The sequence below is a fragment of the Fundulus heteroclitus genome, unplaced genomic scaffold, assembly GCF_011125445.2.
Source record: "Fundulus heteroclitus isolate FHET01 unplaced genomic scaffold, MU-UCD_Fhet_4.1 scaffold_252, whole genome shotgun sequence".
NCBI classification, from domain to species: domain Eukaryota; kingdom Metazoa; phylum Chordata; class Actinopteri; order Cyprinodontiformes; family Fundulidae; genus Fundulus; species Fundulus heteroclitus.
Window position 1 is genome coordinate 52,501 of NW_023396663.1, and position 20,644 is coordinate 73,144.

At 37.2% G+C, this 20,644-nt stretch overlaps 1 protein-coding gene and 1 long non-coding RNA gene across 14 annotated transcripts in view; one reads left to right on the plus strand and one right to left on the minus strand.

Moving 5' to 3' along the window:
• Positions 1 to 410: 410 nt before the first annotated feature.
• Positions 411 to 2,913, minus strand: LOC118559248. 4 transcript variants are annotated; one of them, XR_004928722.1, is made up of 6 exons: positions 2,222 to 2,913; positions 1,832 to 1,881; positions 1,611 to 1,738; positions 1,074 to 1,219; positions 564 to 656; positions 411 to 470 (listed from the first exon to the last, which is right to left on the minus strand). It is a non-coding gene; the product is annotated as an uncharacterized LOC118559248 (long non-coding RNA). The 4 variants fall into 4 exon arrangements; XR_004928721.1 differs by lacking the exon at positions 1,832 to 1,881; XR_004928723.1 differs by lacking the exons at positions 1,832 to 1,881; positions 2,222 to 2,913 and having other exon boundaries at positions 1,431 to 1,824.
• Positions 2,914 to 7,361: 4,448 nt separating this feature from the next.
• LOC105922864 (O-sialoglycoprotein endopeptidase) overlaps positions 7,362 to 20,644 on the plus strand; it is a 65,658-nt gene continuing 52,375 nt past the window's right edge. For 5 of the 10 annotated variants that reach the window (XM_036129930.1, XM_036129935.1, XM_036129936.1 and 2 more), the window contains exons 1-6: positions 7,362 to 7,640; positions 9,194 to 9,259; positions 11,015 to 11,217; positions 11,344 to 11,430; positions 11,541 to 11,636; positions 13,567 to 13,677. In XM_036129930.1, the coding sequence (XP_035985823.1) occupies positions 7,607 to 7,640; positions 9,194 to 9,259; positions 11,015 to 11,217; positions 11,344 to 11,430; positions 11,541 to 11,636; positions 13,567 to 13,677 (597 nt within the window). In that variant the 5' untranslated portion in view covers positions 7,362 to 7,606. Of the gene's footprint in view, positions 7,641 to 9,193; positions 9,260 to 10,516; positions 10,621 to 11,014; positions 11,218 to 11,343; positions 11,431 to 11,540; positions 11,637 to 13,566; positions 13,678 to 20,644 lie in introns of those variants that run through there. The other 5 variants (XM_036129933.1, XM_036129939.1, XM_036129934.1 and 2 more) reach the window with 5 other exon arrangements.

Sequence of the window (20,644 nt, forward strand, 5' to 3'; positions counted from 1 at the left end):
CAAATATATTAAATAATAACAACTCATTAAGCTTGGATGAAAGATTCAAATATTGTTTAATAAAAAATACTGAGTGAGACAACAAGATGTGTGTGTGTGTGTGTGTGTGTGTAAATGTGTGTATCTAACTGGAAAAACAAGAACAAAGTGAAGGAACATGGAGGAATATTATAAATACATTTAAAAAAATAAATCCTCCACATACATCAGGCTTCAGAGTGCATCAGGGCTGAAGGGAAGGACAACAATAATAATAAAGGTATCTGGCATAAGATAAAAATGAACAATGTGGAACAAAAAAAACGGGAACAAGCATGAATAATATCAACAAACATACATACAGCATGTGTGAACAAGAACAACAAATGTGTAAACAGGCGTTAAGAACAGGTATCGTAACCATTTTTTTTGGGGGTGCTCCACTGAAACCTGTGATGGCCACAAAAACGATACTGCTGGTCCAGCAAGATCTGTTGAGACAGAGGCACAAATATGTTCATTAAAGCCAGTTCATTCAGGACTGCCTAGAAAAATACTTTCTCTTGCATACATCAGACTCACACCTGTAGAGTTCCAGTAAGCACTATGGCCAGTCACTGTAGGGCAGTTCCTCTCAACAACGCATACTAACATCCTCTTCATCTGAGTCCTGGACACTAAAAATATTCCCCATTTAATTCAAGGATAGACTACACTCCTAATGAGACATTACATTCATATTAGTACATCCAGCTTCAGGGATTCTCTGAGGATTTGCATACAGAATGTAGATAATCTAAAAATTTCTACCAAATTAACCATTGCCAGTAGATGAGTTTATAAATTTTTTTGGTTTCTGATTGTGGCAGATGATTTGATTCACATTACAGTAATTTTTCGCTTTAATTTGTTTTCTATAGGAGTGTAGTGTACCCTTTTATTGAAGATAACAGTAGGTGCAAATGCAAAATACATATAACAGCAACATTACCTTGTTATTGTTACAGAGGTTGAGGGAGAAATTGAGGTGGATTTTGAGGGCAGGGAAAGGGACATGACAGGAGACAGAGAGAGCGACCAAGAGGCTACTTTACCAGGGGCAGGTGATCCAGGGATGTGTGTGCCGAGGGCCAGTCAGTCAGGAGCCAGCAACGATGAACCAACTTTGCCAGGGCCAGGTGCTCCAGGGACCAGACTGCCAGGGTCTAATAGTGCAATTGTGGAGGACCTAATAAGGCAACTCAAAATGGAGAAGTTAATGAGAAGGAGCGCAGAGAGGGCTCTAGCACAGCAAAAAAGAATGAATTTGGCGCTAAGAAAGAGGAACAATTTAGTTAATCAGAAGTTCACCCAAATGTTTAACAGAGACCAAATGACAGCCCTTGGACAGGAAAAGAAGAGAGGAATACGGTGGGGAAAGGAGACAAAAAAGCTATAAAAATAAGATTTACCACTGGCACCACCGGTTATAAAACCCTCCAGAAAATGCAAATTCCACTGCCTAACATCCGCACGCTGCAAAGGAGGATGCAACATGTAAAGCTGGAGCCGGGAGTTTTGGGGGAAGTGTTTGAGATGCTGATGCTGAAGGCAGGTTGCATGAGTGAAATGTAGAGAGAGTGTGTGCTTACCTTAGATGAAATGTCCATTACTCCAGGCGTGGAGCTCCATCTGGGAACGGGGAGGCTATTTGGCAACATCACGCTGCCTGACCACCAAGGACAAGCGACGCATGCACTGGTGTTTATGCTGGCTGGAGCTACAACGCGATGGAAACAAGTCGTGGCTTAATAATAATTCAAAAGAGGTAGCTATTTAATCAACTTACGCCTGGATATAACGTTAGTGCTACCTTTACAGAGGGCGAAGTCAAGCTAACAAAAATAGCAGGCAATCGGTGGTCTACCAAGATAAAATATATATATATATATATAATTATGCTGTGTACATACAAATAAAGATCAGTATATGCATCATAAAGGACCTCTGATAAAATATAGACAGTTGACAGTTCAAAATAGGTAGCTATTTAATCAATTTACCCCTGGATATAACGTTACCTTCACAGAAGGCAAGTCAAGCTAACAAACTAGCAGGCAATCGGTCGTCTACCAAGATAAAAAATATATATATAATTACGCTGTGTACATACAACAAAAGATCAGAATATGCATCATAAATGGCCTATGATACAATATAGACAGTTGACAATTCAAAACAGGTAGCTATTTAATCAGCTTACCTCAGAATTTACTCGAGAGTCAGCAATGGAAGTGAATGATGTCCAATCTCTATGGCGCTGATTATGTCTATGGTTGGAGGCGGAAGTGTGAGGTCGGAAGAGTTGGATTTGGAGCGGCGCGGGAAAAACAAAACATAAAAATATATCGGATTTGGAAAAGGTGGATTTGGCATAAACTGGTATGTGAATGGTTCTGGTGGAAATGGAGGTAGAAATAGAGGAAGGTATGGATTTAGAAGGGTGGACGCCAGTGGGAAGAGGAAGAGGGAGAGGACGTGGAAGAAATAAAACAGATGAAGGAAAGGAAAATCAAGGCAGTAAACGAGAACTGGAAGGAAGTAGTTCGGATGAAGAAAGGATAGTTTGGAGGAAACTTGTGAGGGAGGAATTTAAAATAATATTAAAATTTTAAAATGAACAGGAACAGGATAACATCAGCCCCATTGTGGTGTCAAGAGAAATAAAAAAGAAAATTGGAGATGTCGAAATGGTAAAGATTTTGCGAGATGGAAACCTATTGGTTGTCTGTAAAAACGAAGAACAAATGAATAAGGCTTTAAATGTGGATAATATTTGTAAAAAAAACTGTGTTGGAGAAAAAAGTGTTGGGAGAAAATAAAAAGATTAGAGGAGTGATTTATGGGATCCCTCTAGATGAAGATCTTGAGAAACTTAAGAGAAGTATTGGGGGTGCAAAAGTGAACAACTTGAAAAGATTGTCCAGAACAATAAATGGAGAAAGAGTAGGAAGTTTATCGATTCTCATTGAATTCGAAGAAAAAGAATTGCCACAAAACATTAAAATAGGTTATCTCAGTTTTCAGGTCAGACCATATATCCCTCCACCAATTTGTTGTTGTGCCAAAGGTACGGACACATAGCAGCAGTTTGTAAAGGAAAGCAGAGATGTCCAAAATGTGGGGAAGATCACAAGTTTGAAGAATGTAAAGAAGTACAAGAAAAATGTTGTAACTGTGGAGGGCAACATAGAGTTACATATGGAGGGTGTGAAGAAAGAAAGAAGGCGAAAGAAATCATACAGATGAAAATGACAAAAAACATAAGCTATGCAGAAGCAGTTAAAAATGTGAAGGAACAGAAAACAAGAAAAAGTGAACAAAAACCGAGTCAAATTCCATTGCAAGCCAAAATACATTCAGAGGAAAATATCACAATATCAGTAGAAAAACTAATATTATTTGTAGCTTATGTAATCAATTGCACTGACCAAGCCAAACATAAAACTGAGAAGATTAAAATAATAGTGAGAGGAGCTGAAAAGTTTTTGGGGTTTAAAGAAGGATCATGGGAAAATATAAACAAAAAGTTGGAGGGAGATGGGAGACCAGGACCATCAGGTGAAAGTAGTTTATGTTAATATTACAGTGGAACGCAAGAAGTTTAATTGCTAACGGACAGGAACTTAAAGGTTATATTGACCGTCCTGAAGATCAACCAGAAGTTATTTGTGTTCAGGAAACATGGTTAAAAACAACATTAGATTTTGTGATTAAAGGATATATTAGTATAAGAAGAGATCGACAGGAGGGAGGGGGAGGAGGATGTGGAATATTTATAAAGCAAGGGATACAATATCAGATATTAGGGAAAGGCAAAGAACTTGAATTTATAGTAATTGAGATATGGGAACAAGAAGGTAAATTTAAAATAATAAATTTTTATAATCCATGTAAAACATTATCAATTGAAATAATGGAGGAGTTAACTGAATATTTGGAAGGGAAAGTAATTTGGTGTGGGGATTTTAATGCAAATAGTACATTATGGGGTAAATGTAATGATAAAAATGGACAAGTTATAGAAGAATTAATGGAAATGAAAAATCTTGTATGTATTAATGATGGGAGGGGAACAAGAATCAATGTAAGAACAGGGATGGAATCAGTTTTAGATTTAACAATAGTATCAAATGTTTTAGCTGGTAATTGTGAGTGGTTCATTAATAAGAATTCAACAATAGGTAGTGATCATTATCCCATAACAATTAGAGTAGGATTAAATTTAAATTATAAGAATATAAAGGTCAATAAAAAACTCAATTTCAATAAGGCAGACTGGATTAAATTTAGGTACTTGAGTCAAAATAACTTGGAAAAAGTAGATATGAGAATGGATATAAATGATATAAATCTAAACATTTGTAAGATAATCATGGAAGCAGCAGGTCATTCTATAAAGAAAACAGGGTGTAAAAATTATAAGAAAATGGTACCGTGGTGGACAAATGAATGTAAAGAAGCAATAAAGTTAAGAAATAAAGCATTTAAGGTACTAAAAGGTAATCCAATTTATAAGAATTTAACTGATTATAAAAGAAAACAAGCAATAGTAAGGAGAACTATTAAGAATGCAAAAAGAGAGTATTGGATAAGTTTTTGTAGTACAATAGGGAGAGACACAAAAATAGAAAAAATATGGAAAATAATTAAAAGAATGTATGGCATAAAAAGAGAGTTTGAATATCCTATATTAAAAATAGATAATATAAATATAATAAAAGATGTAGATAAAGTTGAAATATTGGCAAGAACATTTAGTAAAATTCACAGTTCAAATAATATTAGTGAAGAGGGAAGAAAAGGAAGAGAAAATACAAAACTTAAATATAAAGATTTATTAGAAAGTATTGAAGAAACAAATAATTTATTGAATGTTGAGTTTACAAAAGTTGAATTGAATGATGCACTTAGAAAGACAAAAAATACAGCACCAGGTTAAGATGAAATTTGGTATAGAATGATAAGTCAACTTAGTGAAAAATCAAAAGATATAATATTGCAATTATATAATAAAATTTGGGAGGAGGGAAAATTACCGATTAACTGGAAGGAATCAATTATAGTACCAATAGCTAAACCAGGAAAAGATAATTCAAACCCACAAAATTACAGACCAATAGCGTTAACATCAAATCTATGTAAAATAGTGGAAAAAATGATTAATAATAGACTAGTATATTATTTAAATAATAAAGGATATATGTCAAAATATCAAAGTGGTTTTCGAAAAGGGAGAAGTACTAATGATTCAACACTATGTCTTGAACATGAAATTATAAGAGCACAAGTAAATAAAGAAAGTGTAGTGGCAGTGTTTTTTGATATAGAAAAAGCATACGATATGATGTGGGTTGAGTGATTATTAATTAAATTATACATGTTGGGTATTAAAGGGAAAATATTTAAATGGATTAAAGACTTTTTAACAAATAGGAAAACACAAGTCAGAATTGGTGAAGTTATATCAGAAAAATATATAGTAGAAAATGGAACCCCGCAGGGGAGTATTATAAGTCTGTTATTGTTCTCAATTATGATAAATGATGTATTTAAAGATATTGGAAAAGGAATGGGGTGTTCACTTTTTGCAGATGATGGAGCTGTTTGGAAAAGAGGGAAAAATGTAGATTTCATTGTAAAGAAATTACAAGAGGTTATTATTGAAATAGAGAAATGGGCGTTGCAATGGGGATTTAAGTTTTCAGTTGAAAAAACAAAAGTAATAATATTTAATCAGAAAAAAATAAACAGGGAAATAAAATTAAAATTATATAAACAAGAATTAGAGCAAGTAAAGTGTGTAAAATTTTTAGGATTATGGTTTGATGAAAAACTAAAATGGAATATACATATTCAAAAGATTATTGATAAATGTAAGAAAATCTTAAATATTATGAGATGCTTGGCTGGCAGTGACTGGGGAGCAGATAGGCAATCACTAAAACAGATTTATACAGGTATGATTAGATCTAACATAGACTTTGGATGTATAGTTTACGGTTCAGCAGCTAAAACACATCTGGCTAAATTAGACATTATTCAACATCAGGCATTAAGATTATGTACTGGAGCATTTAAAACCACACCAACAGCAGCAATAGAAGTAGAAATGGGAGAAATGCCATTAGATTTAAGAAGAACAAAACTAGAAATAAATTATTGGCTGAATTTAAAAGGTAATAACTTAGAACATCCAACTTGTGAAATTTTAAATCCATGTTGGGAAAAAGAAAAGAAAGAAATGAGGAGTTTTGGATGGACAATTGAAAATAAAATAAAAGAATTTAAAATGAATAATTTAGAAATTACTCAAACAACACCAATATCAATTATACCACCATGGATTTTACCAGAAGCGACAGTAGATATGACAATAATAGAAAAGAAACAAGATAAATCTTACATTGTAGATAGTTATTCAATACAGTTACATTTAAACAATTATTATCAATATATTCAAATTTATACAGATGCATCAAAAATAAATGAAAAAATAGGAATAGCATTTGTAGTACCAGAATTCAATATAAGAATGGGAAAACGAATTACAGACGGATTATCAGTATACACAGGAGAAATGTTGGCAATATTATTAGCTTTACAATGGGTAGAAGACTTAAAACCATTAAAAACAGTCATTTGTTCAGATTCAAGTTCTGCATTATTAAGTTTAAAATATAATAAATCAGATAGTAGGATGGACATTTTATTAGAAATATTTCATACATTATTCAGAATACAAAACATGGGTTTAATAGTTATATTTGTGTGGGTTCCAGCGCATATTGGGGTTGAAGGAAATGAGAGGGCAGATAAATTAGCAAAGAGGGCAATTCAAAATCCTATAAATTTTATCATTAAAACAAGTAAATCTGAGGGAAAGAGTATGATTAAAGAAAAACTTATGGAAAAATGGCAAAAAAGGTGGGATGAAGAAAAAACAGGTAGATGGTTTTATAAAATTCAAAAAACAGTAAGAGGAAAAAGAAATGGAAGACGAAATAGAAAAGAGGAGAGGGTGATAACAAGATTAAGATTTGGGCATACGGGACTTAATTATACACTTTTGGGGAGTAAACATATACAAATAGTTATTCAATATTTAAAGAAAACTAAATTATATCATAGAATTTGATTATAGAAGGAGTAAATTATATAAATGAGTAGAATATTAAGGTACATATATATATATATATATATATATATATATATATATATATATATATATATATATATATATATATATATATATATATATATAGGTATATATAGATAAAATAAACCATTAAGAACCACACTCCATACCAGTAAGTGGCGGTAATGCTACTTAAAGTTTGTTGCCAACCGCCATAAAACTCCACAAGAAGAAGAAGAAGAACAATCCACTAGGATAATATAAACGTTTGTTTAAATGTTTACAGATATAAACGACTCTCTCCTATTGAGTCTAACTTGGGGCCTCGGCAGTGCCACTAAATTAAGAGCTGCGTTTTCCAACAACGGGGTCTTGAGTTGGAGCTGGTTAGCCAGCTAGCTTGAAGGCTAATCAAAGCTACTGAAACTTTTCAGCGGCAGCAAGACAACAATGGATGCGGACGTTTTCCCTGGCTTCTCCAAAGGTTGGTTCGTTTGTTCAACGTTATGTAGGAACATTTTGGCTCCACGGACAAAAGAAGCTGCTTTACGTCTTTTCCAGTGTATAGAATTGTACTTGTTACAAACCGGGCGTCGTTGCTAGCACTGAGCTATATTATACACTGGAGTGCTGATTTTTGCCGAAAAACTGAAGTCACTGCTCGCCATCGTGCTACTCCCTACTCTAACAGAATCTCAGGATTTGGTTACAACAACAAGCAGTTTTCTGGCTGTGTGAAAACGTATCATAGGTAATTCTACAGTAAGTAGATGTACTAACACTATCAACTACTAGGAAATTAGGTTCTGAAATATTTTACATGTTATTCATATTATATATATATATATATATATATATATATATATATATATATATATATATATATATATCCATCCATCCATCCATTTTCTGACCCGCTTAGTCCCTCATGGGGTCGCGGGGGATGCTGGTACCCCGCGACAGCGTTCACCGGGCGAGAGGCGGGGTACACCCTGGACAGGTCGCCAGTCTGTGGCAGGGCAACAGAGAGACAAACAACCATTCACGCACACACTCACACCTAAGGACAATTTATAGAAGCCAATTAACCTAACAGTCATGTTTTTGACATGTGGGAGGAAGCCAGAGTACCCGGAGAGAACCCACGGATGCACAGGGAGAACATGGGCGGTCGACCTGCTACCCTAACCTGCTGATTCAAGCTGAACACACTAATAATACCTCAGCACTGTGCGGCGTATTTTTGTTTAAATCGCCGGACTACTGACCTCAGGGCTCGAGGGATAACTTCTCACATGTAAGATTAAAAGATATTGTTTATATTAGAATGTGGTTTTTATAATATTAGAATAGATAGAGTCACAGGTTTACACATCCAAGTTTTTGTGACTTAGTCTCTCCAAAATTGCATCTACTCTGTGAAGGCATCAGAGCTTTAGACATTGGTGAATTTTATATATATATATATATATATATATATATATATATATATATATATATATATATATATATATATATATATATATAGATAGATATATATATATATATATATATATATATATATATATATATATATATATATATATATATATAGATATATAGATATATATATATATATATATATATATATATATATATATATATATATTATTCGGTAATGTCTAACAAAGCTCTGATGCCTTCACAGAACAGCTGTAATAGATAGATAGATAGATAGATAGATAGATATTTATTTTTTTGTTATGGCCTGGCTCTTGGACCCTAACAAATCAAAGTGAAGCATGGTATAACATAGCATGGTATTCCCGCATGGGATAACAGAACGGCCATCTTAGGTCAGACCAAGCTGCAGTCAGACAGAATACACGTCAATTCAGGAAAGTGGTACTTTGATACTCTGAATCCGGTGAATTCTCACCCGATTTCCAGATAAACCAACTGACTGAAAACGTCACCCCTTTAGGGGCTACATAGGACCAATTGATTGAATTAAATGATTTTCTAACTTAATGAATAATTTCGTTTTTTTATTGACAGTTAGCAAACTTCCAGAGCTCCGTCCCAAGATGCCCAAACCAGATCCTTGGGAATTACCTTCCATAAGTAAGATTTTCTGATAGATAATCCTCATGCTTTACAGTTATAGTTTTTCCTGGCATAAACACAATATGTTCTAATGGGTAGCAGGGATGAAAGCAGATAAAAGTACATTATACACCCCGATTTCTGAGAGATGTGACTCAGGATACATATATTGTTTGTTTGTTTTGTGTGTGTGTGTATATATATATATATATATATATATATATATATATATATATATATATATATATATATATATATATATATATATATATTATATATATATATTTACAGTGTGTGATTAGCAAAAAAACAAGAGGGGGGTTCATTTCAAGCGTTTTATTAATGAATAAAAGTTTTATTAATAATGGTTAGCTAGCAGGTGCTCTTTCAGGTAGCTAGCTAGATCCAGTAGGTTAGACTATTGTTTTTAAACTTGCGCCATCTACTGTCGGGACTCGGGAGTGGGTATTAGTTTACTTTAACCGCTTTGAACAGAAAACGTAATAATACTCTTTAAAAACAAACAAAAAACTTAATTTACAAATGTGAAGGACACAAGACAAGTATTAATATAAATTTTGAAAAATTCATATTACTTATTCAGACCAGAGGGCGGGAGGAATGTATCCCTATGAAGGTTATTTTGTGCCTTGTAAGCATGAATTTGAAGTTTTCTTCAGGCTTGCATTATGTTACATCTATGCTTTTATTTTGAAATATTTTCCTGCACTTTCGGGCCAGTGCAGGAAATCTGAAGGAGAAAATGGAAAAATTGACGAAATCCAAAAACGGTTTTCTGGTTTTTCGTTTACAAATTGTGGTGACAGGAAAGAAAAAGTGGCTTTGTTTTCCGTTTTTCCGTTTTAATTTGCAAATGGAAAAACGGAAGTAGTTTCCGGTTTTGGTTTTTATATATATATATATATATATATATATATATATATATATATATATATATATATATATATATATATATATATATATATATATATATATATATATATATATATATATATATATATAATGATCCCTACCTTCTGACACTTCATGATCCCTACATGGCAGTAAAGAAACCATTTTACCATTTTATTGTTGCAAGGGTGAACCAGCAGTTCCATCCATTCTTTGTTTTTAACTTGTCCAAGTCACATTGAGGAGATGACAGATTAAAAAAGGAAGCCCTGACATTCCTCTCTACGTGATTCTAGGATCCCAAGTGATGTTGGGTCAAAATGTGTATATATAAGCTCCCTTAGGTTCTGGGTCTGTTCTTAGATTCTTCTCCCTGAAGGATGAGTTCAGAAGACATCTTGATCAGATATCTGCTTCACCTCAGCTGAGTTGTTCTCAGTGGGAGAGGAACAGCAACTCGACTCAAGGTAGAGCCCGGCCATATTTGGGATGTCACTCTTTTAGTCATGATACGCATGTTTTGTCCATAATTTGAAGGACAGGACGTTCATGGGTAGGTTGAGATCTTTACCTTTTCAGGGTATGTTCTCATTCACTTCTTCAGACATGAACACTATCCTCATATTTTTATTTTCCTCCGCTTGGCTGGATTCTCCTTAATCACCCTGTTCATATTGAAAATCTTACTAGCCATTCCTGGACACCTCACAGCAAGCTGTGGGCCGCTCCAGCACAAGCGACAGGTCCCCTGAAATATTTACCAGCCACTTAACATGCGGCTTTCCATGTGCTTATCTCGTGAGTTCAACAAGATATAAATATTTATATATCCATATAAAATGTTCCTTTGCTTGTTTTCAGATGATGCACTACCTCTGGCATCGCTGCGTCTCCTGGTGCCCCCTCTGCAACTCATGGCAGCCTCTATGTGTCAGGTGTTGAGGAAACAAGACGCGATGAACTACTGGAAGGTGTCAGACTTTGTGTCGCTGGTGGTGGACATGGTCCCAGAGCTGCTGATGTACAAGCATAGGACTCAGCTGAATTTAGGATTAAGAGTGAGGGTGAGTACATGGGTTAGACAGCTATCAAAAGCTTTGAAAATTACATGTTTTGTAATTTTGGTGCTGCAAGGGACAGGGGAGTTGTGTTGCGATCACAGAAGGGATTTGGTCTTTTCTCCACAACAGTATATTATTGAGTTATGCCGAAATGAGCACCCCAGTGAGATGATCCTGCCTTACCTGGAAAAGATGACATCACCGCATCCCACTCTGGTAAAATAACAAAAAAAACTGTCATTTAAATCTTACCCATATCATTTCCCCTTTTAGGGGGTCATGTAAATACTGGTTTTAAGTTTAAAATTAATTTTCCCATGTTGCAGGTAAGAGAATCAGATGGTGAGTTGGTAGAAATGAACTTTCTTCAGTTGATTAAAATTCTTCTCAATGATCCTGTGGAAAGAAAGGACTTTTTTACGGTGAGAGGTTTCACTTGTTCCTCTTTAAAGTAACTTCTTATTTCTTAAAAAGAAAAGAAAAGTAAGCTGCTTCAATAATGCGGTAACATTTGTTGTTTTGTAGAATCCAACTGGCGTCACCGTCCTTTGTTTTGGAATTATTGTTGTTATTCAGGGGCGTAGGAAGGTTTTAAAATGTGGGGGGGCAAAAAAGATAGATAAGGTATTATAGCCAAATGGCGAGCGGAGCGAACCAAAAAAATCTTTTGGGTCCATAGGCAAGGAAAAGTGAAATGCACCCCTATTTAACATGTTTAATGAGCATGCTGATTAAAGAAGCAATTAGTACATCTACGTCTATATCAGCACTGTAGGCTTAAGAGTTATTTTTTCCGAGGCACATCATTATCTTCTCAACATTTAGGAGGTATTTACCAAACAAAGAACTACCCCGGAGGCATAGGCAACCACAGGTAATTAAACTTAAGGTTGTGCATAAAATGTAAAAATGATCAGAAAGGCAAAATTATCAGCAGCATTGAAGAAACCTTTAATGTTGTGTGACATAAAAACTGGAATACAGATAGTCTGCAAAATGGTTAATACTGAACTACAGCAAACAGCAATATCAATATTCTTAAGGAGACGACACGGTTAGTCAAATTTGCCAAAAAACCTGAGGCGACGGTCATTCTTGCTGGCAAAGTCTATGGCTACTTTTTTCAAATCAAGTTCATCTGTCAAGTTTTTATGGGCATGCAGAATCAAACAATTATTAAGGATGTGATGTCAGGCGGCCATTACTGCCCCCCATACACAGTGATCCAGACGACAATTTATGTTTTTTTTTCTTATTGATTAACGCTAAATTCATTAAATAACCACGAACGTATTAGTTTTAGGTATAGCTAATGATCCCCTGATTTTTCCTTGTTGACCGGACTTTAAAGTTACTAATATTGATTTCATAGTAAAATGGTTTTGACATAACAAATGTGCAAATTATTGATAATTAAAAATAATGTAACTTACTACGCTGGGAATCGGTGGGTTCTTGTAAAAATTCAGGTTATCCTAGGTCTTGGTTTAAATCTTGTCTTTGTCTTAATGGTTTTAAAGGAAGTGACTATAGCGCATGAGTTAAGAGGTCATTAAGTGGACAGACTCATAAAAGTTGGATACCGAGAAGATGCCCACACATGTTACTTATTAACTAGGTCCCAGTAAACAGTACATAGTCATACAAAATGTAAACAATTCACACATACTAAGAGTACTGAAGCTTAACCCATATTAAACAAAATAATAATAATGAATTTGAAAATTAAAAAGATAATGAAATAACCAGTAAACTTCAAGTAATTAAAAATTGAATTAAGAGAAAACAAATTAATTAATAATAAGAATTGAATTCAATGACAGTAACACTATCAATTAATTAGGTAGCCAAACACTTCTTGTTGATATTGATAGCTTTGTTATTGTTGCATTTATCAAAATAATGGAAAAAGTTAAAATGAAATTTTATCTCAAAAGGGGGGGATGGGGGGGGGTGGGGCATAATTATGTTTTGCCCCCCTGTACAAAAAGTGAGGGGGCACTTGCCTCCTTTGCCCCCCCTATTCCTACGCCACTGTTATTGATGCATACACCTGCAAGAAACATGAAGGCATCAACTGAGAATGTTTTAACTGCAGTAAAGGATAGTTCTTTAAAAACAGCAGGGAGAATTTAATGTTTACTAAGTTCCATGAAATATTACAGACTGGTAATTTTCAAGCCCCAACAACGATAACAAAACCATTTATGCTTACCTATGTCCTCTATGCTCCAGGAAATACAGGCTGTTGTGTGCACAGTTGCCAAGGAATATATTTTAGTAAAAGCAGAATGGCTCTGAAAAGTCAGCATGTTTTGTATAATTGTTTTTCATCATTGTTTCTCTTTAAAGGAGATCTTCCCTGCAGAGTATGGCCCTCAGTATGACAGTGACTTGCAGACACTGTTTGCAGAGTTTCTCTGCCGACTGTCTCAGCTGTTGCCAGTTCCTGACCTGGAGCAGGTGAGAGGTGACTCTAGCGATGGAATATCAAACTGTTTACTTACAGAAATTAGATTTTATTGGGGAAGTTCATCATCGCAGAGAAAGCGTGGCCATAAGCATGCCAGAACAACATTAGCGTACCTGAGAACATCACTGCAGTGGCTATATTAAAAATCTCACATTCTGCACATACTTATAATCTAAAGCAGGGGTCACCAACATGGTGCCCGCGGGGTCACCAAGTAGCCCCCGAGGACCACATGTGGTGCCCACGAGTCTGTTCTAAAAAAAACGCAGTCCACCGGTGAGCTTCATCTAAAGCGTTATTTTATTCTGTTATTCTTCCTGTTTATTCACATTTGCATTTATATAGATTTATAAATGACTATGTATCACAAAGCATGAAAAATATGCTTATTTTACATAAATTTAAGGTGAAATCTTCTAGTTCAAAGGTCAGTACTAGTAGCCTTTGTATGACACAACACCAATGAAGTAGCTCTCAGTTTCAAAACGGTTTGCGACACCTAATCTAAAGAATCATCATTGATTCTTGATTCTTTATTGGCTCAGATGGAAAAACTCAGGGGGAGTGATGGAGTCAATGTTTAATGGTAAAAGTGTGTTAATCATAAGGCAATCACTGCAATTTCTCTTTAATTTTCTATTTCTGTGGTTTACTATTTTTCTGAACTCCTGCAGCCCTACTCCTAACCCCTGAAAGTGGTCCAAAACTGTATCAATTTGATTGGCTAGTTCTCCAGCCCTCTTAATGTCCGGTTTTAGTGGCACGGTGAAGTAAGTTTTAAGATGGATATTCGACATACAAATGCAGAAAATCACTCCCGAGAGCTCATCAAAGACTCGTCCACGAGGCCAGAGGAGAACCCAGAACAACATCCAAGCTTTACACACCTCCCTTGCCTCAGTTAAGGCCAGCAGTCCTAATTCAACAACAAGAAGAGAGACTGGGCAAAAATATGACTCATAAGACTCTGTTTTGTAAATTACATGGAGTCAATAAATGTGAACCAGGGCTATATACGGTGAATAAATTTAAAATATTCCATGGAATGATAAAGCAACGTTGAATTCTTTGGTTTATTTTAAATGTGGTGTTAAAATGTAAATACTATTTTAGATGAAAGAAATCAAACCAATAGTAAAACAGGATTGTGGTAGCGTCGTAGTCCTGTTTCTTCGTTGCAGCTTCAATACCCGGGCAAATTTCTGTAATTAACGTAGTCGTGAATCCTGTTCTCTACCAGAAAATCGTGAATATCCAACCATCCGTTCGTCACTTTAAGCTTAAACTCACCCACATTAAACTTATACAAGTAAATTTGTACAAAACAATGTCTGGAATTATAACTCATTGAAATGCTGAGCTTTGATCTTTGACTGACTTTTCATGTAGCAAAACTCTGAAAAGTGGCTGAAAAGTAGGCTGAAATTCAACACCAGTAACTCTTATTTGGTGCCAAGGGTGTAACAACTATTTATTGCGTTTAGGGGGCAGTTTCTGTTTTACACAGGGCAGAGTTGGTGTGATTTTTGTTTTTCTTTTAGAAATACAATTATAATTGAAAAACGTTTTTGTAGTTTATTGTTAGAAAATTAATAAGGTCTGTCTGAAATGAAACGGTTTGTGAAAGGATCCAATACATTTAAATGTGTAAACATCCCAGAAGGAATCTGTTGAAGGGCAATTGTTTTTCATAGTACTGTGAAAAGGTAGTACATTTTTTTTTCTTTTTTCCCCCTGTGTCCTGTCTAGCAATGTGGCAATAAGAATTGATGTCTTAATGCCAAATAGAGCTCAACAGATTTTACTTTTACAAGTGAAGCAATCAGCTTTCGCCATAGTGCTCTGCTTGATTTATGCATGTAAATAGTTTTATTGTGATTCCCGCGGGGAGAATTTAAAATTATGTGGACACTACAATGGGAAAGTAGGAGAGTAAAGGAAGAACAAGAAGAGAAAAACAAGAAAGAGGTGAAAGAAAGAAGAGATAAAAGGGAAAGAATGATAAAACGTCTTCCGCCTGCTTCATCACCTGGAAAGGGAGATATAAAAAGAACAGCACAACCAACAGACATAGGGTAACAGATACAATAGAGTAACACCTTGATACCATTGCTAAATTATATGTATTATTATTTAAGCTGACATGTGTAAAGTGATACCAGAGAAAAGAAAGTGAGAAAAATAAATTAATTAATTACAGGCTTTCTGTATATAAGTGAACACTTAGAACCTGGAAACCAGCACCTGTGGGTGTTTGTGAGAGTGCACTTGTGTATTTGAAATTTATCCAGAAGGAAATTGCTCAATAGTGGTTGTGAAGAACCAAAGGCCCGCCTTCCCCGAGCACCGAGGCAGGCGCCAGGGGACCCATAACCCCGGACTCCCAAAGGGGCCCCCAAAGCAGGGCGCCCAAGAGGGGCCAACACAGGAAATCTGCAAAAGGTAGTAAATTCAATTCTGGGATTCCTTTATAAACCCAGTATATTACTAACAGAATAGTTCAAATCTAATTTACAAATTAATGTAACTAAGGATTTAATGTAATTATTTTAGTAAGCTTAGCTTTATACTCTGTTTCCATTCATTTCAGGTAGTAATCCCTGGTCTCTCTACCGACTAACAAAATACGAATTTGATTATGAGCCTCTGAGCGACCTTTTTGTGATGAAAATGAAATTGTATAATCAATAAAGTCGACCGTTCAACAGCAGCACATGGCATGAAAAGCCACTGCTGCCTAGAGTAAACCAAGGAGAGAATATCTGTTGAATATCTTAAAACTAACTTCACTGCGGGACTAAAACCGGACATTTAGAGGAAGAGAGAAGAACTGTCCAGTCAAAATGGTTTGAACTTGAAATGACCCTCCCATTCTGCTTTCCACAGCCTCAGGGTAATTCTGATATATAAAGGAACCATAATATTTTCATATGAACGCATCTTTAACATCATACATTCTACGAATAGTTGTAGGTTTGCTGATCATAGCAAAACCTACAGTGAGGCAGGCGAGGGTGTGGACTGAGGGAGCAATGGAGGCACTCAGGACTGTTTTGAGTGCTCTGATTGGGACATGTTCAAAGCTGCAGCAACATATGAAGACAAGATCAACATTGATGAGTACGCCACGACTGTGTCAGCCTACGTCAACAAATGCATTGAGGATGTCAGCACCACTAAGACCATCATCACCCGAGCCAACCAACAACCCTGGATTACTGAGGAGGTCTGTCAAGCGCTAAAAACACGGAACTCAGCCTTCAAGTCTGGTGACAAGGAGGCACTGAGGACAGCAAGAGCCAACCTGAACCGTGTCATTGGGTTAGCGAAGCGGAGCCACTAACACACTAAGAAAATCCAGGAGCTTTTCCATGACGCCAGCAACACCTGGAGCATGTGGAAAGGCATAAGGGCCGATCACTGAATACAACACCCCCTTGTAGGTGAAGTTGATGCTGACTTCCTTAACAGACTAAATAACTTCTTTGGGAGGTTTGAGGCACTAAACAGCACTCCAGCAGTGAAGGCTGTCCCCTATCAGGAAGAGGAGGTCCTCTGCCTTGACACTGCCGACGTGAGGAAGACTCTGAGGAGAGTCAACCCGCAGAAGGCCCCAGGCCCTGACAACATACCTGGGCAGGTGCTCAAGGAGTGTGCAGGTCAGCAGGCTGGTGTCCTCACAGACATTTATAACATCTCGTTGGACCAAGCCACAGTGCCTGCATGCTTCAAGTCTGCCTCCATAATTCCGGTGCCAAAGAAACCTCAAGTCGGCGGAACCGCTCCACTGAGGACACCGTATCGTTCGCTCTCCACCTGAGCCTGACACACCTGGAGGAGAAGAACACGCACGTGCGAATGCTGTTCCTGAACTTCAGTTCAGCGTTTAACACCATCATCCAGGGCAGTCAAAAGTAGCCGGTCAACGGCGGCAAATCGTCGTCTATAGCAGCTCTTGCCGCCGCCTACATTTCCTCGATTTATACATCCCGAAAATCACCTTTGCATCTGTCTCCACTGAGAGCAACATTAACAAGTCATTGGGTTCCTTGTTCCAATCGAGATGCTACTTTTCCGATCAAAACACAGACCGGTGTTTTGCCCAAAAGTGCATGCCTGCCGAGATATGCGTCCCCTGTCGCGGGAGCGCGCCTCGCTCTGTACAACTGAATATCGACGAAGAAAACTTTAAAATGTGACCAACACAGTTTCTTGTTCTTAAATGAATGATATCAAAACGTTTTAATATACCTCTTGTGAGGGGGAAAAAACTGTTATTTGGCAGATTCGTTTACAAAATTACGGGTGTTATGAACAACATTAAATCCAAAGTTTTTATCCGAGGTACGGCTGATTTATTTGTTGTGGTCTCTTGTCATTCACACACAACAATAAACCGTGAGAGCCGACGTGAGTTTTGAAACTGCAAAGCTTTGTCTTAAGCGGAAGATCAAACGTGCATCTGCACAGCGCAGTGTTCATAGACCAGTGTGATGCATTCATGAGCGTCAGAAAGCTATGGGACCTTTCAAACTTACAAGTAAAGAGGCATAAAATGGAATAGAACTTAACTCATACAGTAATGTATTTATCCAGAAACAGTGTGGGCTTTCTTACAATACTGAATGCTCTATAATTTCTGATATTTTTTGATTATGCACATCTGTTAGCTTTTTATTCTGAAAAATCTATATTACATATAATATAATATTACAGCAGCAAATTATCAAAGTTTTTCAGGGGATGCATTTTGTGTTCGTCTCTAGAATCCTCGCTGATGATATGATATCGTGTGTGTGATGAGTGCACGTGAAATAAAACTGAGATAAGAGATTTCGAAAGAGCGATATGACTGAAATAAATACATGTAAATCCAATTTCAAATTCCAACCCTGTATTTTTATCATAAAAATTCGACTTTGTTAGTGAAGAAATGTTAAAATCGTTTTTAGAACAGAACTGTGAATAGTAATAATATTAAGATGAATAGACCTCACCTAATCTGTTCTGTTTTATGTGGTGTAGTAATTCAAATTTTATGCAAATGGAGATTACCTTACAATGTTAAAACATGTTTTAAGAATAATAATAAAAAACAAAGAATTATTCACCTCTTTTTTTGCCTTTTATTCAATTTGAAACATGCACTCTGACTCTATTGTTTAAATAATCACCTGTCTTGAAAGCTTCCAAAATACATCAGGGAGACTATTTTTCAAAATTTTCCCCTCCGGGGCTCGGGCATCGGCATAAGTGCACCCTCCTACCTGATATTGTGTGGCCTGCTACTGTAAAAAAGTTTGACTGCCCTGATCATCCCTCAACATCTGGTGGAAAAACTGGAACATCTGGGCTTCAGCACTCCTCTTCGCAACTGACTGCTAGACTTTCTCACCAACAGAGCTCAGTCAGTCCGGGTCGGACAGAACACGTCTGATGTCATCACCCTCAGTACGGGCTCCCCTCAGGGCTGCGTCCTGAGCCCCCTGCTGTTCACCCTGATGACACACAACTGCGTCCCCAGGTTCACCACCAATCACATCGTGAAGTTTGCAGATGACACAACGGTGGTGGGCCTGATCAGAGACGACAACAACCAGGACTACAGAGAGGAGGTGGAGCAGCTGGTGGGCTGGTGCAGAGACAACAGCCTGATCCTGAATGTAGAGAAGACGAAGGAGATCATCATCATCGACTTCAGGAAGAACCGGCCTAACAGCTCAGCTGTGGAGGTGGTCAGCAGCACTAAATTACTGGGGGTGCACATCACCTGGTCTGTGAACACTACGTCACTGGTGAAGAGGGCACAGAAGCGATTGTACTTCCTGCGGAGGATGAGGAGAGCCCACCTGCCCCCGCCCATCCTCACGACCTTCTACAGAAGCACCATAGAGAGCATTCTGATCAGCATTCTATCAGGCTCCTGTCCTGTGGAACCAACTCTCACTTTTGGTCCGTGAGGCAGACACCCTGTCTACTTTTAAGACTAATTTTAAAACTTTCCTTTTTCCATCCATCCATCGTCTTCCGCTTTTCCGGGGTCGGGTCGCGGGGGTAGCAGCTTCAGTAGAGAGGCCCAGACATCCCTCTCCCCAGCCACTTGGGCCAGCTCCTCCGGGGGAATCCCAAGGCGTTCCCAGGCCAGCCGAGAAACATAGTCTCTCCAGCGTGTCCTGGGTCTTCCCCTGGACCTCCTCCCGGTGGGACATGCCTGGAACACCTCACCAGGGAGGCGTCCAGGAGGCATCCTAACCAGATGCCCGACTCACCTCAACTGGCTCCTCTCAACGTGTAGGAGCAGCGGCTCTACTCTGAGTCCTCCCCGGATGACTGAGCTCCTCACCCTATCTCTAAGGGAGAACCCAGACACACTACGGAGAAAACTAATTACGGCCGCTTGTATCCGGGATCTCGTTCTTTCGGTCACGACCCAAAGCTCATGACCATAGATGAGGGTAGAAACGTAGATCGACCGGTAAATCGAGAGCTTCACCTTTTGGCTCAGCTCTCTCTTCACCGCAACGGACCGGTACAGCGCCCGCTTCACAGCAGACGCTGCACCAATCCACCTGTCGATCTCCCGCTCCATCTTCCCCTCATTCTTTAACAACCCCAAGATACTTGAACTCCTCCACTAGAAGCTGGCTCTTGGGACTTTCCTTTTTGAAAAAGCTTATAGTTAGAGTGGCTCATGTTACCCTGAGCTACCTTTATAGTTATGCTGCTATAGTATCATCTAGTGTTCAAAATTATAACCGTTTTTTTTCTTCAAAACACAATTCACATTTAAAAAATTGTCAAAATAATATGGTTGGACGTAGCAAAATGTTTTTGATAACTTTTGATCCTTTATGTGTGAGGAATTTATGGAGTATCTTTGAATGCCATAACTGTAAAGCTGTAGGAATAGTTCCATCATATGCAACACCAGAAAATATGACAAAATGACATCTTTGC